Here is a 17659-nt window from a genome sequence, read left to right as displayed (position 1 = left end):
CATTATCGTCTTTCAGGCGTAGAATGCTACCCCTAAATGTAGGCTAAATGTTGTGCAGCCGTTTCACACACTGCAATAATACGGTATGAGCCTTCGTTTTCAAGTGTTTGATTTAAATTGTTGCTATTTCTGATTGAATATTTGAGTGTCATTAAACTAGCTAGCAATTTCACAACAAAAGTCAATTAAAATCAAGAATCACGCTAAGCAGATTAAGGTTTTTAAATAAATTTGAGAAGTTTTTATTTCGCTCAATGTAGGATACGCGCGATTGCGGCGTAAGTACAAAATCAACAACGGACTAAAATTTATTACAAGTTGTTATTCCTACTTACATACGTTCAGTCAGTCAGTTTGCATTGGTTTGTATATGCACAGCCTCAGCTGATTCGTGCCGTGCGACTTAGCCTATGGTCAAACTGCCGTGCCTAACTACAATCACCTTTGCTTAGAATAATCCTTACGGTACAGGAAGCAATGGTATTTACAGCGTGAACTAGCGTCTCTCTTCCACCCTTGCGTCTCCACCTCCCCGGAGACGTTTTTTCGCTTTGAAGTTTGAGTATAAAAATTTGGCATTAGAATTCAGGACTATCGACCATTATCTACCGCTCACATCGGGTAGCGACGCCCTTTTTACTGCTTTAGCTAACAACAGTTTCGTTAGTACAGGGTTCCGCGGTGCTAGTGATGGTTGCATTGACTGACTCAATCGATTCCGTTTCGTTGGTCGCAGCGTTTAACGTTTCGTTCGCAAACTGTTGCCGCTTTCCTCGCCGTGAATATCCCTTCTTGAGCCAAAGTTCCTTGATCAGATCGGCACCCTTCTCACCGATCATGATAACGGGCGCGTTGATGTTACCGCTCGTGATGCGTGGCATGATGCTTGCGTCGATCACTCGCAGTCCCTTGATGCCGTAAACGCGCAGCTTTGGATCGACGACCGCCCACGGATCGTCCGGTGGTCCCATCTTTGCCGTACCGGACATGTGGTATATCGTCATCGTGTACTGCCGGATGGCACAGTCCCAGTACTCGTCAGTAAACTCCGGCAAATGTCGACAGTTTGGCACCTGTTTGCTGTGGAACCGGGCACCGAACCGTTTCATGGCCTGCGTTTCGCCGAACGCTATCGCAGCCTTTACTCCTTCGCGCAACACGCCAACATCATCCGGATGGGTGAGATAGTTGTGGTAGAGCAGCGGGTATCGCAGAGGATTGCGGGACTGCAAGCGAATGAAACCCCTGCTCTTAGGACGCAACATCATTGGAAAGACGCCAAACACATCCTGATTGTTGATGGAGCTAAACATGTCCTCGTAGAATTCGTCCTTAAGTCCGTGCGCCTTCTTCACCTGATCACCACCGTCCGATGGTGTCGATGCGCTCGTCAACATGAACTCAATGTCCGGCCAATCATCCGATTGGTTCGCGTACTTCGTGCTGATAAAGCCTACCGCCTCCAGCCCAATACTGCTCGTCAGCGGTCCATCTTCCGTGACAGCATACCGGAGCGCCGAATTAAGGTTTACCAAACGGTTCATAATAACCGAGATCGGTTGATCGATTCGAAACACCAGCCCACCGACAGCGATATGATCCTGCAGATTTTGTCCCACACCGGGCAGGTCGTGCACAACAGGCACACCAACGCGCTCAAGATTTTCCCGCGGCCCGATGCCGGACAGCATCATTAGATGCGGTGTACCGATAGCTCCGGCCGACAGGATCACCTCACGCGTTGCAAACACCTGCTGTGTTTTGCCGTGCCGTATAAACTCCACGCCCAACGCTCGCTTCGATTCCGGATCCAGCAAGACACGCGTCACGTGTGCGAATAGGGCGACGTGTAGATTTTTACGGTTGCGTACCGGACGTATGAATGCTTTGGACGTGCTGCAACGCGTACCACGGCGCATCGTGAACTGGAAGAAGGCAAATCCGGTCTGCTGTTCGCCATTAACGTCCACTATGTCGTAGCCCATCTCTTCGCCGGCCTGCAGGAATGACACACCGAGCGGTGTCAAATATGGAGCATCTTGTACTTGCAACAGCCCTCCTAAAACGAAAAAGCATACATTAGAAGAGTGGTAGCTTCGTGATGTTATGGTTCAGCAGCTGCATGATTGCATACCTGTTCCATGCTGTCGCTTATTGCGCGCCAGGTAGGGATTCCGTTGGTCTTCCGACTTGCGGAAGTACGGCAGGACGTCCTCGTAGCCCCAGCCGGGATTGCCCAGCGCTCGCCACAGGTCAAAGTCGCGCTTGTTGCCACGGATGTACAGCATCGTGTTGAGCACGGACGAGCCGCCGAGTACCTTGCCACGCGTCCAGCAACACCGGTTATCCTTCATCGCTTGACATGCCGTCTTCTGTGGCTGAGTTCTGGGAAGGAAAGGAAATTTGGAACGTTAATTGCAATCTTCCATTTTTGGACATCAAAGGTTGTCCCATCATATGTTAAGTACTACGCAGCGACACACTCAAAGTGTAGATCACGGGAGATCGATAATTTGGATCACTGCTACTACTACTAATTGGATTACAAGAGGAGATTGCGGCCATAAACACTATTCGACCTAGTTTGACAGGTGCGATTGGGGTTTGGAAACATACAGTTTGACCTCTTCATTGTCGTGCCATCGGCAAAATTGGTTTAATTCTACTGCAGTGGAGGGATAGTGATGCAACACGCGAAAGGATGTTCCTTTTTTCGCTGGCTGTCGCTTTCGATACGCAAACAAAGCATTGGCTTTAGAAGGTTGATTAATAGCGTGACTTCAGCAATAACTTCACGAAACGCATCATATAGCCAAAGGCCATAATATCACACGATGCGTCCTTGTCTATCGCTGATGAATTGAGTTAACTCCATCCGAGAGAATGAATCATTTATTACCCCGTGCTTCTTGGGCCGACAAAACAAAAGCTTTATTTGAAGTTCAAGGGTTTTATGTAAATCCTCCCGAACAATCTCGTTATTGAAGGGTCGAATTTAAATAATAGTGTGAGAAATCGTTTATGATGGATGTATGCATTGTAAAATTGATTGAAATTGATTGTAAAACCATTTGACATTTGCCATTAGAGACTCCGGGAAACTGAACATAAAAGCAGTACATCCAGTTTGTTGCATCCTACCACCTTACCCAAGACTCTGTTAGTCCCTGCACGGCACAAACTGACATGACAGACCCGTAAGTAGAGCCGTATGCAACTTGTCACCCGTAATGACTCGCACAACTGGAAAACATGGTGAAGAAATTTGTCTCTCTTCGCGTCATCTATTTGTCATATTAACGCTGTCGGGTGAAGGGGGAGCTTTGGCCAAACAAACAAATCACCGGGGCCGGGGCAAACGTTGGTCGCCCTCCTGCTGCATCATCTTTTCTCCCGCGACACGTCGGCATGTTTAGCGTGGTCTATGGGTGGTGCAGGAACCGGCCCGAACGCCGAAGCCTGTCAAGGTCGCGGATCGATGCGCATAACGTAACACCCCAGCGCCGGCTGGCTGCGAGTTTGCGGGGCGTTTGCCGGTGTTTTCGTGTGATGCGTCGTGTTGCCAAAAACCTGTAGCTACGAAGAGTGCTTCCGATAAGACTAATTTTGTCGATCGCAATGTTGCGTCACGTGCCGAAAAAGTCACCGTGATGCAGTCACGGTGCGGCGGGTGAAGTACTTGGCTGACCTTAAGCATCCGCTGCAAGGTTTTCCGTCCGGAATCTGAAGAGACCGGTTGTTTGGGGACGTGTGTAGTAAGCGATCCAGGTCATGTTTACCTGGCCAGTGCAGGTTAAGCAATATGTGTACCAAATATATTGAAGCTCTTTTTTTGGTGATTTACACTTGATTGAGGCGGTTTGAGATTAATAAAATGACGTAAGGAAATAGCAAATGAACATCGCGAATCATTTGAGGCGATGTCAGCAGTAGAAAACAGGACAGGAAAGTGAACTTTGTAATACACGAAAGATCGCTGTGCATATACGGGATACATTACTTTCGTTTGGTGTCCTCAAAGTATACTTGCTAAACAGATTGCTGAGGTCATAGAGGCTCTGTAAGATATAACTTTACTTATTTACATCACATCTACGGACAGTCAGTGCAAAAAGAATGGTCCAGAAACGACTCCATCACAGTTCATGGTTTTTGGAATACCGAGACCTCAGTCTCTCGGCTATTGGATAGCCCCTGTTGTCTTCTTCTTTATTGGCCTAAGGACCTCTTAGGCTCATATGCCTGTGATTTCTGACTTACTAGACTTTTTGATACCTCATAGTTGGATAGTCACAGTCCTCACATTATAGGGAGAACGACCCCAACATGAGATTTGAACCCCGGTCCCTGTCGTGTGAAGACCGGCGCCGCTGTCTTATCTACCACCGGGCCGCCCCTGAGTATGCGTCGATAATAAGCCGCTTAAGCTACTGATACATGACAAATATTGAAGTCTATGGCCGCGTACAACTTTGAGTAGGTCTGATTAAATTGAGGTATGCTCAGATGCTTTCAATGAGCTTAGCTAGACTAAGTCCTTGCGGTGATCCATTGCTACCGGTAACTACCGTCTTCGTTACGCTCGTAAATAGACCTCGGCTAAGTGGATATCTTAGGAAGGTAGCAGAGTACGCCGAGCCACCCAAGTCTAGTACCACCTGCCGATGGATCAACCGTCACGTACGCAGGCTTGTTCAACCTTGGGAAAGCTCAAGCATTTCTTCTCCTATGTCTCGTCTCTCAACAGCGAGCGATGAGCATGTGAGTAAAAACCGTCCGCAACGTGTATGTCCACACGTGGTGCGCGTACACGGCACCAGTTGCGCAGCGAAAAATTGTAGCAATTTGTAGCGGTCGATTAGTCGCCCCAAAGAAGCCACGCTTCAAACATTCTTTGCTGGTGGTGGAGGATATGTAGTTGAGGGTCGATCTTGACTTGTCTTGATCATGCCCTCGTTTCACTCGCACACACCTATCGCAACAATGGCGGCCCGATTTTGCTGGACAAGGATGCACAGGCCAGAGCGAAGCACCTTATTTTTTCAATTAAAAACTGTCTTCCTTGAAGAAGTGTTACCTCATGGACCTAAAGTGGACCCTTCGCCAATTGAAACGACTAACGCCACCAATCCAATGGCTTGGCTCCAACCGCCGAGACGTGTCCGCCCTTTGTTGTGGTACGATTTCTATCGAAGTGTCAAACCGAAAAATCAAGAACATCACTTCCAAAAGTTTAATCATCGTTCACCTCCCAACTGTCAACGGGGGATGATGTTTTCAAACTCCTTCGATCGACCTTGTTCTCCTTTACCCCCTCCGCTTCTACCGCTTGTCAGTCGCTCAAGTTCAGCCCATCATCAGGTTGGCGGCAGGCGGACGCTAAGTCACCACAACGGATCGGAGGCTGGGCAGATATTGAGTGAGGAACCAATCCATTACGCGCTCGATCAGTTCGCTCTCGGTGGAAACGGGTTGCGAAAAGCGTTTGCCGTTCGTGGGATCGGTCCACCGAAGGTCGCCACGGTTTGTTCGCCTTTCTTTTCATCTTTTAGCGCTTAAAACTCGTTGTTTACCTTTCAGTCGGCGTATCTGGTTCGCTCTGTAAGGGTGAAATTTATTCGTTGTTTTTATAGCTATTCGTTACTTAATGACTCGCAGCTAGTGCCTGTTCTGGCTCGTAATTTAATTGGTGCCAAATACATTATAATGACGCACTAATAATGCTTCCAGGCTATCATGGTTGATTGTTATAGCCCGCCGGGAACTGTCTAATGAGGTTCGAACTTAAGCGCCATTTTTCTTTTTGACAATACAATCCTCACCACATTCTACGCCCCCGAACAGCTCGATTGATAGTGTTCCGAGGCCAGAGCAAAGAGTCAGTTTTGCAGGTGGGAACACCCGATCCATCAGACATAACGGTGCTGTCCATGTTGGCGTGCGCTTTCCGGGTGCAACAGACAGGGGCGTTACGTTACACCGCGTGCGCTTCGATTTCACGCCACGCTGTATTCCGTATTCTACGGGCGCATCGTACAACCTTATGCAACCGGCTACAACTATAGCACGTCCTGCTCTGCATCTGAAAAAAAGGGAAAGTGATCGGTGCGGGTATCACCCGTCGGCGTTACACCAAACACAAAGAGAAGCGTACTGTGGTTGCGAAGTAAAAGCGCACCACTGCATCGTTAATTGGCCGAGAGAGGGTGAGACAGTGAGCCTTGATGCAAATCAGTTCTTGTATTGTGCTGGCCATGTACAGCTAGTTTGGAAGATCTTTTCAAGCAACACGCTTAAACGGCCGTACCGCGATACAGGGTTTTTCAGATGATAAGGCAATAGCAATCATTTTTATCGTAGGCTTTTGATATTGATTTTGATATTGAGTTGATATGGAAACGGCTTCAGATGACAGGGAAATCAAATACCTTTAATTGTGATGTCCTCAGATGATATTCACATAGTAGTCGTTGATATTGTACACGTCCTGTCAGCGCTCGGGTAAGTGCGTGCAATATCAACGGCTACTATGAGATAATCATCTGATGACATCACGATGAAAGGTATTTGATTTCCCTGTCATACGAAGCCGTTTCCATATCAACTAGCTTTGTTTGCCATTCCATCTAAGAAGCCTGCCATAAAAATGGATGCTATTGCCTTATCAACTGAAAATCCCTGTAAAACATAGCGGGCTCGTTCAGATTGGTTCTTGTGTCAGAAATTATGTCCTTAATACGTTTCTTATGGTTGTGGCCCTAATTGTCTAGCGTTACCAGAATTAAAAGCTGTAACACCACACCCCGTCACAACCGGCTTATAATTGTATCTGATTTGTTTCCAGAAAACTTATGAAGACATAAAGAAGGTTTCCTGGGTTAGTGTTTTACGTCGGCTGCGTGCCGTACATTTTATTTGGGTTCGGAACTCGTACAACCGTGAAACCGGTTCCATCCGCAAAGAAGTGGTTTGGATGTTGGGGTAGGTCTTCTCGCTGAACACAGGAAACAAACCACTATGGAGGATAGTTCCTCTTTCTTTTTATCTCTTCCTCTGTCTCACTTTGCACGTCTGAATAGTCCTCAGATTTTGTGCGATAGGGTCACGAGCTTCAGTTTTATAGGTCCCATATCGACCCAATAAAAACGGTTGTAAAACGAATAATAAACCAATCTTCCGCCATTGCATTATGCATTGGTGGAAGTGTACGCTTTCGCCTGGCTCAATATCTGGGTCCCGGTAACTGGGTCCTTTAAACTGATTTTTAAAATTCGATTTTAACGTCAGCTGAGCTCATTGCGTTGTGCTGCGTTAGTTTTTGCGAAAGAAAAACGATAATGACTACAAATTGTGTAGTTGGGAAAGTTTTGTGAACTCGAGGAAAAAAAATTGAAATTCATAATGACATTTTACCCTTCAATGCACACCCTTAACTATGGGAGATAATTAATGATTTCTTTTAAACTCTAGTACATAGGTGAAGAAAACATGAAAAACTCTGGTCAAAGGTGAGATACCTTGAACGTCATTAGTCTGCTAGCTAAAACTTGTTGTCTGGTTCTATTGGACATCCCTGAGTATGTATGGATATCCTTTCAAAAAACTGAAAGTATGTCCATTTTTTTGTAAATCACAATTTACTAAGCTCTGTTGAAAGGCTTCAGATGCACCAGCCATAGCCCAACCTCTAGCATTGACAGCTTGACCCCGTGAAAACGATCATAACATGGAGACAGAGACCGAATGAGAGCGAGAGAGAGAGAGAGAAAAAGGTCTGCCAAATAGTTTTTACCGCAAAGAATCCACCCGACCAAACGAAGATGAATCAAGCAAATTGGCAAACACGTGTCTGCACAGGTGTGCAGAAGTGTGCAGCCAACGACTCATCTCAATTTTTTCGCCATTTTTTCGCATCCATTTGCACATAGTTCAAGTTCAATCGTAACTGCCGCGCGATCGGTACCACAATTGCCCACCATTAATGGTTCCGCCATAGGTCATAACCAGTCCACATTGTTGACCTCACGTAATTCACTAGTAAAATGTGTTTTTTTTCTCAACTTCATTCGTGAACTTGACATTGGTGGCAATGTTAGGTATTTCGGGAGTCGTTGCGTAATTACCCTCCCCCCCCCCACCCCCCCAGCGGAGCAATGAGCTACTAAAACACCAACTAGGAAGCTATAAAATCCTGGCTTGCAGGAAGATAAAGCGTTGAAAAAGCTTCACGTAAAGGTTATGTCTACTGGAGGGACGGAGTAACTATCCAATTACTTTCCACCACGGTCCAAGATCATTTCCAAACGCCTTTTTGGAAGGGGAGGTACATCATGGCCCCATCCCACGGTGAGGTCACTTCGCTCACCTCGGTCTCGGCGATCTTGAAGGCGTGATGTTGATGGAAAGGTTTACTGCTAACCTATAAACTGCGCCACAGTTTTAGCTTCCTGCATCGTAGCCTCCGGCTAGACTAGTGGATGCATCGCAGCCTCCAGGCCCGTGGAACCTACGCGCGTTCATACGAGATAGAGATCGTTTGTGTTTTTTTGTAATGATTTTAAACGCAAACTTATTAGCTACCTGCTACGTGAAGTTTCTCGCTAGACATCTTGATAGCTAGCACGCCAACTTGACCGGGCGTGTATGATTCGGATATTGTGGGCGAACGTGTTGGGCCGAATGCTTGCACAAACACGATCCAATGAGAAATGCAATATTGAATGTTTCGGACCTTCGGAGATCTAGACGAGGGACGGAGGGAGTTGTTGCTCAGGTCATTAAAAATGACTTAGATATTCTGTTCCATTTATTGGTGCGGTCAGTTCGGTTGATCCAACAAATCGGTATGTGGTAATCAGGGTTGTATACCAAACATCGATGAAACCAACCTTTCCATAACCTTTCACATCCACTCGGGGAGTTTTTTTCCGTATGAGTTGGATCGCGCAGAAAACATTAACGATCGAGCATTAAATATGTGTGTACGCTTATGTAAGCACATTTATCGCATAGGTTAGCCGAGGCTGATCGGTGAAGCACTCTTCAACTAGCATCTGCCCGTTGCATTCGCTACCAGCCCGAAGTGCATACATTGCCCTGGTGTGGACGATACTCTTCAACTTGAGCAGTCTCGTGAGTCTCACCCACCACCAACGATGCGGTGTGAGCGCGGGCTTTGTTAGTTTTATCCCATTGACGGTTATCACGCCTGATCGTCGTACGCCGGGTACAGAAAATGAAGTCAGTCTCCCCCGGCCGTGTGAAGTAACGGAATCGCACATTTTCGTGCTCAGGAGCTCGAGGAGTTGCCGGCGTAGACATAAATTGGTTCCGCATGTTGATTTTCATTGAACGGCGCGAGAGTCCGCCCCGAACATGGTCTAGAGAGCTGACGGACGGTGTTGTTGACGAGACTGTAGCGGGAAAATCGTAAGCGTCAACAGACCTTTGCCATTTTGTCCGGTTTTCCGCTTGTTACCAGCTTGGTGGTGTGTGAGTGTTCCAAATGCGTGTGTGTTTTTCTTCTCCAAAATTGGTGTGTGCGAGTGGTAACCTACTTAATTTGGTAGTAGGGAGAAGCAGTTTCATCACTGGAACGTTCATTGAGAGATTCCGATTCGGACGCACGCAATGTGGTGCTTTTGAAGTTGTGAACCTAAAACAGGTACGATAAAATGGTCGGAAGTTGATGGTAAAGCCAACATGCACGGCACAGCGGAAGTAATTGCTGATAGACGTGTGGCTTAGTGCGTAGATTATTCCTGTTGAATTAATACTTTCACTACTGATCGCTATTTAATGGATCATTTTATGAGTATATATTGATGTGATCTGTCGATCATACTGGTATGAACGGGTCAATCGTTTCTTTGATGGCTTAATTAAGAAAAATGAATTTTTTAGACGACATCTGTCAAACATGTCTACTAACTATCCATGGAGTCTCTACTAACTATCCTACTACGTCAACTACGTCATGAAGTCTAGTTATTCAGTAATGTCAGACATGACCTAAGAGGTCGTTAGGCCAAGAAGGGAGAGAGATAGAGCGATAGTATGCGTTCCTGTTCTAGGGGCAGGAATGACGTCCTCCTGTAATGCCTCTCAATTCGCAGGACTGACTATCATACAGCTACGAATATCAAGTCAAGCAAGACAGTATCGTAGACCTCTCGAAGCTGTAAAGTCAATGAGGAAGAAAAAAAAATCTACTATCAAACTATGACACCTTCGTTAAGATTTCTGAAGATACCTTTCACATGTAGCTTCTAGTTGTGTTGCGTTCTAATTTGTCTTCAATATCCTGTTTCGTAATAGGTACAATTCTACTGCATCTTAATTTGGTGAGGCAGTATATTGCTTATTAAGCGATGATGACATCTAAATCATTTTTAATCACCTTCCGATTGTTGTTTCGATCAAAACCTGTAGATCCACATCGACTTCTGTTTTGTAGTCAAACAGGTAAATTGTCCAAGGGTTGAACTTGATATATGGATCACCATCGGTGGCGAACGACTGCAGCTCCATGAGCTCTAACACATGCTGCTGATCTTCAAAATGTTACCTTCAGTCCAAGTTCAATGTATCGTTTCCATGATTGTGCCCCTTTTGCCCAAGCGGTAGGTGAAACGAGAGGAATAGCCGGCTCTCGAGAAAGGGAATACAACGAATGAAATAAGAAAAAACATCCATCTAACCATCTAAACCTTCAAACCCTGAGCGGTCCTACCAGACGAAACGATTTTTGGGCCTTTACGTGTTAAAGCCCTCAAGGTTTTGGGCCCGCCAGACAATGTTTTGCATATTGACGGGTTGAATTTTATTGGTTTGTGGATGTGTGTATGTGTTTAAATGCTGTTTCCTGGGTCACATGCTCTTCCTAGTGTCCTATAGTGAAGCAATGAGCTGGTTTGGAACCGGATAATAGTTTGGTAGCACTCTAATCATTCCATTAGACGAAGGTGATATTCAGCTGTCGTGCTCGACACGTACACACGCGCCATTTGTGTGATTAATTGGCCGCTGATCAGAAGATCAATGGAAAAGTATACTTCGTGAAGCATCCTAAAGTTGGCACTATCGGTTCTTCATGGTACGCAAGGGGTAATTGCCGTCGATCATTAAGTACCGTACAGATAGCAAACCCGCGATTAAGACCCTTTCGCCCGACACGGTAATTATGCGCTTTGTGCGCGATTTTGTAGCATTTATTGGAAATGAAAACATATCTCTCGACTGCAAAGAGGAGAGTACTTTTTCTTCTACTGCATCCTCCTCTTTCCCAAAAGAATTAGTTTGGAACCTTTCACCGTACCAACCCAAATTTGCCCCAGCGCTGCTCAGTTGGAGCACAGCTGATGATGGGTTCAGATGTTCCGATTAATCAAATCAGAGGATAGCACAATAGAAGAGCACGTTTCTCAGACAGGCATCAGCAAGCAAAAAAAAACCAGAACATACACTTTTACTGCCAAATTTTGTATATTCATAGTTTCGACCCATAAACCGGTTAATGTGGGCAACCCAAACCAGTAGTAGCAGGGTGTGCCTCACTCGGCCAATGATAAACACCGCACGTGTCTGATCTGATCTTGAAACACTCACCCCAAAACGAAGCAAACGGTTTTTTGTTTTTAGCCAGACCTGCACCGGTTCAAGTTGCATCAAATAACGTTGGCCATTTTCTAACCGCCACTTTTAGAGATGGGCAGGCTAGTAGCGAATTTGGAAGCAGAAAGTCTATTAACAGGTTTTTGAGAGTTGAAAGAGGGTGTTTATAAAATGCCACATTGGGCTGGTATGGTAGAAACGGCAGCGAAATATGGACATCACCAGTCTTGTGGATTGCAATAAAGGTAGTTCATTTGCAAATGTGACCGTATATTTTTAGGTGAGCACCTGGTCTTGAGTCGTTTTTTTATGCGGTACATATCTATCTAGATTTTATGAGGTTGTATCGGACCTTTCGATCCGTCAGCAAACACGCATCTGATAATTAATACTTTTTGTTGTTTTTGTCACGATAAGTTGCACTATGATGAAGGATTGCTATGCACGGTTGAATCATTTTAAACTGTTTTGTAACGACAATCCTACTTTTGTCCTCATGTCCTTCCGAAAGATATGTTTATATACAAAAAGGCCGCTCTGTGTTTGAAAAGCTCACTGTCATAGCCGCTGGTGGTGGTCGTGCCGATGATTAATTATTTATAGCACCCCGGTGTATGTGTGTGTGTGATTTTATGACACCATCTTGCTCAGCGCTCGCCCACTTTCGTTTGCCAATCGACTTTCGACACTGCTCGGTACATGCTGTAGCGCAAACTATTAATTCCACTGCCAACACGGATACGGAATGTGCTCAACCCCCCGACATTATATCGATTTGGAAGGCATACCCCGTTTTAGTAAATTAGTAAGGAATTGTAGGCCGGTGAGTGTAATGATACATAAGGAATCGGAGTCCAAGAAAACGAAGTTTGATTATCAAATGATTGTACGTTTTGTGTGTCAATGACAGTAGGACCCATGGTTTCAGGAGGACCATGGCTGTTGGTGTGACTTCTGTAAACCTTACAAACTTCTGCGGATGTCTAACTGATTTTAGACAATAATATGTCTCAGACACGCATTAAAACCAGAAATCTTATCCCTTCTGGGGCTGGATCTCAAGTCTTGAGAACTGACTCGTCAACAACATGGTATCATTAAGATTAGTATAACATAAATGGCAGCCATGGCCTATAAGGGGTCGATAGGCCGAGAAGAAGATCCCTTAGTCGATGCGCCTCTTTGGATAATGTCTCTTGAGAGATGAAGCCCTATAGGGAAAGAAGTCGGATTAACAGTGTCCCTCAGACGATAGGGCTGTATAGCCGTAGATGTCCCAAGGTGTCATGGTAGACGATGAAGCTCCATGGGTAGTGAGGCATCTTGGACAACTAAATCTCTTGTCGGTGACGCTTCTTGGACAACAAAAACTTTTGATAGATTGAAATATTTCAGTCCAGAACTTCTTTAAAGGGTTCTCTGACGACTCAGAGGGCCTTTAGACGGTAAGGTTTATTGATAGATGAAGCCTTAGAGAAAGAAGTCGGATAAGCAGGCTCCACCAGATGTTGAGGCCTTATGGCCGTTGAGGACATCGGAGGATCTTGGTACACCATGTATCATAGGTGGTAAGGCCCTTTGATCTTTCAAACCTCTTAGTCGATATTTCTTCTAGATGATAGATTGAAATGTTTTAGTCTAGAGATTCCTGATAAAAGTTCTTCGTCTTTAAGTTAGTTGATAAACTGCTGTCAAGATATAGAAGAGAAATCCAGGTGAACCTGGCTTCATTCTGGCATGTTTGAAAAATTGCTACTTCATCCTGATATTTCTCAAATATCAATACGAGGCTGTAAATCCCGACCACCAGTAAAGTGTTACAATGTGGGGATGTCCAGACACCTTACAGCAATAAGATTAACAATAAGATAGAGATTGCGTCAACTTCAAAAATGACTGTGATTAGTTACCGCGATTACTTCAGCGTTAAGTTTGGAGCGTTGAGTTGGGTTACCTAGACTTGATTTGTAGGTGCTAATTACAGCCGCTGCATAATGAGTAACGGTTTTGGTCCGACCAGACCTTATCGTACGAATCTTTAACATGACAGTTCTTTCGAGCGCACCATTGTATCCTTCCCGTGCACAAAAACCATGCAATTAGCTGCCAAAAATCATACCCAGATTATCATGACACAAATCAATCATTTCTCACCCGTACCTATTTCGCTCCGATGAACGTTACCAATGAACCACGACCCGACGGATCCCAGCACAAAAGCGGGTGTGTGCGCCTATCGACACTTTAAAGGTCGAACCCGGCTCCTAAGTGATTGCGCTCGAAGCTATCGAAAATATCCACTTAACACATTCCATCGTCAATCCGAACGAAAAAAAAACAACACACAGCAGAACCTGACCACCGATACCTTCGGACGAGGTGCTTTTGTGTACCCGGTGTATATTGCAAGCGTCAGTTTTACGCAATTGCACTTGGTTTGTTAATCACGCTCCACACAAACCGTCCGCCCTGCGCAGGAGGTTCGTCGCTTATGCTTCGCTCAAACCAGGGTCAGTTCTTGTGCGCAAAAGTACGTCCCGCGCGCCGTACCAAACCACATCAAACGAACATACGGCAAACATATTTGGCAGCGCGCACCGCCTAACCTCAGAAGTGCATTCGAAAAAAAAAGTGCATCACCTCACCAAAGTCACCACGGTTCGGTTGGCACGGCACGGCAGGTTGTCCGACGACTTTCAGAAAATTGCAGAACTTGCCGTGCACATTAACTGCACCGTGCATTCGGTGCCGTTTTTCTTGCTGCATCGTACCACTAGCGAGTTGCAACTATTTGTGCAATTGCAATACTCCCTCCCCGGACCCCCACACCCCTCGGGGTCCCCTGGTGACGACGACTGCATCAAACCTACCTGTACTTCCAATCCAGCTTGCTTTTGTGCAGATAAAGCGACAGGATGGGAACGTCCGAGATCTCGGTCTCGTGGCCACCCGCCTCAAGCAGTAGCACCTTCCACCCGCCTATCTCGGAAAGGCGCGAAGCAACGACGGCACCGGCCGAACCCGCGCCGACCACGATGAAATCATATTCTCGGTCCACCTCCGGCACATTGAACGGTCGATTCTCCGGATCGAACAGATCGTAGTTATAGTACGCGAGTGATGCGATCAGAATCGGTACAATCGCTAGCTTGCCGACACCGATAACGGCCGTGGCGGCACTGATGGCTGCACCGACCGCCGTTGTCAGTCCGGCAGCGGCTGGTGTCGCTTTCAGTGCGGCCCCTGCCAACAGTGGAATTAGAGTACCGAAGGAGACTACCATTGCTGTGTTGGTTCGTACCGTCCGGACTCGTCCAGACTTGGCGAAAGTGGATGGAATGGGTCTCGGACACAAAGTTCTTCTACCAGCTTCTCGGTACGTTGTTGTTCGTTGCTGATCGCTTGATTACGGATCTGTTTCTTTATTTGTAATTTAAACTTCAAACCAATCTCGTTCATCATCCATCACCCCCCATCCGTCCCGTTGGGTGAGATCAGGGTTTTCCGTGCGAAGCTCTCGGAGTTATTTGCGAGGCACCAACATCAAGCATTAATCACAACAACACTTCACGCACATGCCCGATCGCTCCACGAACACCGCACGCTTCATAGACACTTTCACCAATTTTTCATTCGAATTTCGCTCGCAGGTAGATGTGGAGCTAGGCCGTATTTTCGCGACTTCCTCGTCACGGATGTTTTTCGTTTCAACTTCCACAGCAAAAATCACCTCCTCCAGCTGTGGTGTGCACTCGTTAATCACCGACCGATAGCACCGCCGATCGATGATCTACTGACACAAACTTGGAAATGAAAATCGAAATTATCCTGGTCGAATCGGTATTTTAGAATTAAAATCTTCCGATCGAGAAACGCCCGCAAAGCAATCCGACTGGCCCACAACGCACACTGTACGGGCTCGCGCACCACCGCGGAGAGAAAACGAACCGATCGCGTCGATCGACGAATGTGAACTGATCGAGTCTGAACGAACCAGCACGTGGATTATGCAATTTGGAGAGGTGCTGTGTGGTTAGACTGCTTCACAGCCACACAGCTGATGCAAAGCCTGAACCGCTGTGCGTTCGGTGGTGGTTCGGCAGCGGTTCGCTGTATGGGTGCGCGAAATTCAAACCGAATCCATTGCATTCAACCGGCCTCCGGTACGGTGATGATGGTGTGTTTCGCCTTGTTGGATGGTTTGTGTCACGCACGAAAAATATGCTCCCAGCTTTTCAGCTTCCGTACGTGATCACATACGCGCGTGTGTATGTGTGGTCCACAAAAACCATGTGAAAATATGTAAGCGGAATGTGTGTCTCTTTCCCGAAAGTGGGAGATACCTTGTCTCGTTAGCGAAAGCGAGACGCCAAACTCCTTCGCGAGATAGGTTATGGTTTTGGGAATTAATATCTTAAGCACCGGCAGCTTTTCACCTGCACACCAGCACACACACACACACATGCGTATCCAGATGCATCGAAGCGTGAGTTGAGAAAGGTTGGAGCAACATTATTCAGTAGAGCATAACCTCGTCTAGAACGATTCAGACAGCAGACAGCTTAGGCCAAGACAACTGTGACGAAGTTCATAATGATGGTAGTTGTTGCTAAAAATTGAAAAGTTCTTTAGCTATTAAGGTTTAAGCTGAAAAACTTACATTTTTAGCCGGCGTCTGTCTCGACTACATCAAGATCAAGATCAGCAAGCTATCTCAATGCTTATTAGCTGATCATTTACAACACAAGACATCTTTTGACGGTTTAACAGCTCTGCTATAGTTTTCATAAAATTATTGATCCAAAAGTATTACAAGAATTGCATGTAATGAGTTCTCTATGTATGAAATTCATAACTAATTGTGTTTAAAGTATTAAGAAACATTTTTTAAATATTTTTTTACATTTTTAGAGCATCGGATGCAAGAGTCGACTATGTCAAATAATTGAGCATACACAAAGCTCTAGGATAGGAAGTTGATTGATTGTCGCATAACAGTTTCTCTTCCTCTTCGCCAATGATCTCTTAGGTCTTGCCAGCCAAGTCTTTTTGGCTTATTAGACTTTTTGTTAGAAATTTTTGAACATGTTAGACAATTTTATTAGAAATTGTTTAGGACTTTAGGGTCTTAAAATGAGCTCTTCATGCCCTTTGTTGCTATTTATTGATCAGGATATGTCAGAATATATCAGATCCTCTCTAAATCAGCGCTGACTGCTGGATAAACTGGGCTAACTGAGACAAGGAACCCAGTAATGGCAGGCCAAAGCTCCCTTGAGTTAGCAAGCCAAAAAATAAGAAATCTTTGTTTTCTTGTAAAGCTGTAACAGGCTATAGCATGCCCAGGTCTCTTAGCCAAGAGGACGTCAAAAAACGGACAAAAAAACGACTGGAAGTCCTCATAAACCTTTGTAAGTTTGAAGAACCTTTGTAAGTTCTTCAGCAATATTATAACCGGTTTAAATTCAAAGATATGAGAATTTTAATATTCATCTTTTTCTTCCAACGTGGCTTGACACAGGCCGTCTAAAGGCTTACTACACTTATTGCTATATTCACTTGATAGCTAAGAAATATTTTAAATACCATACTCTTTCTTTCTTCGAGATTTTTGCGGCTTAAACCTACTTGATACCTTCTTCTTCTTCTTCCTTGGCACTACAACCTCGAGAGGCCTCGGCCTGCCAATTTCTGGCTTTCTGTGACTTAATTTTACCCGTACTAAAGTAGTCAGCCTTATGTACGGGGAAGTGGTCTAGATGGGATTTGAACCCCGGCCCTGCCCCGTTTGAAGACCGCTGTCGCCTCGGCCACCGGACCGCCCCTTGATACCAGTGTTGCCAAAAACACTCAATTTCAAATTTCATCTGTCACCTGTCAAAGCTAATCAAATCTGACCGTTATCCAATTATTTACTTTTCTACAACACTTTTTGGCACAGTCCTCACTACGAGGGAACGGTCCGGAATTAATTCCCGTGATTTGATTGCCTTGTGCTGGCACTACAATCGCCTCGAGCAACTCGTCTCGTTCATTTAATCAGTTC

At 45.6% G+C, this 17659-nt stretch overlaps 2 protein-coding genes across 41 annotated transcripts in view; one reads left to right on the top strand and one right to left on the bottom strand.

The window, feature by feature from the left end:
* The window catches only part of LOC118502631 (flotillin-2), a 158674-nt gene that overhangs the window by 99761 nt on the left and 41254 nt on the right, over positions 1 to 17659 (top strand). The window lies entirely within an intron of this gene.
* Positions 213 to 15662, bottom strand: LOC118502620 (glucose dehydrogenase [FAD, quinone]-like). Its single transcript, XM_036034994.1, has 3 exons — positions 14484 to 15662; positions 2135 to 2385; positions 213 to 2059 (listed from the first exon to the last, which is right to left on the bottom strand). The coding sequence occupies exons 1-3, from the start codon at positions 14894 to 14896 to the stop codon at positions 645 to 647; spliced, it is 2079 nt and encodes a 692-aa protein (XP_035890887.1). The 5' UTR covers positions 14897 to 15662; the 3' UTR covers positions 213 to 644.

This window comes from Anopheles stephensi, chromosome 2 (assembly GCF_013141755.1).
Source record: "Anopheles stephensi strain Indian chromosome 2, UCI_ANSTEP_V1.0, whole genome shotgun sequence".
NCBI classification, from domain to species: domain Eukaryota; kingdom Metazoa; phylum Arthropoda; class Insecta; order Diptera; family Culicidae; genus Anopheles; species Anopheles stephensi.
This window is presented reverse-complemented; position numbering and strand designations above follow the sequence as displayed.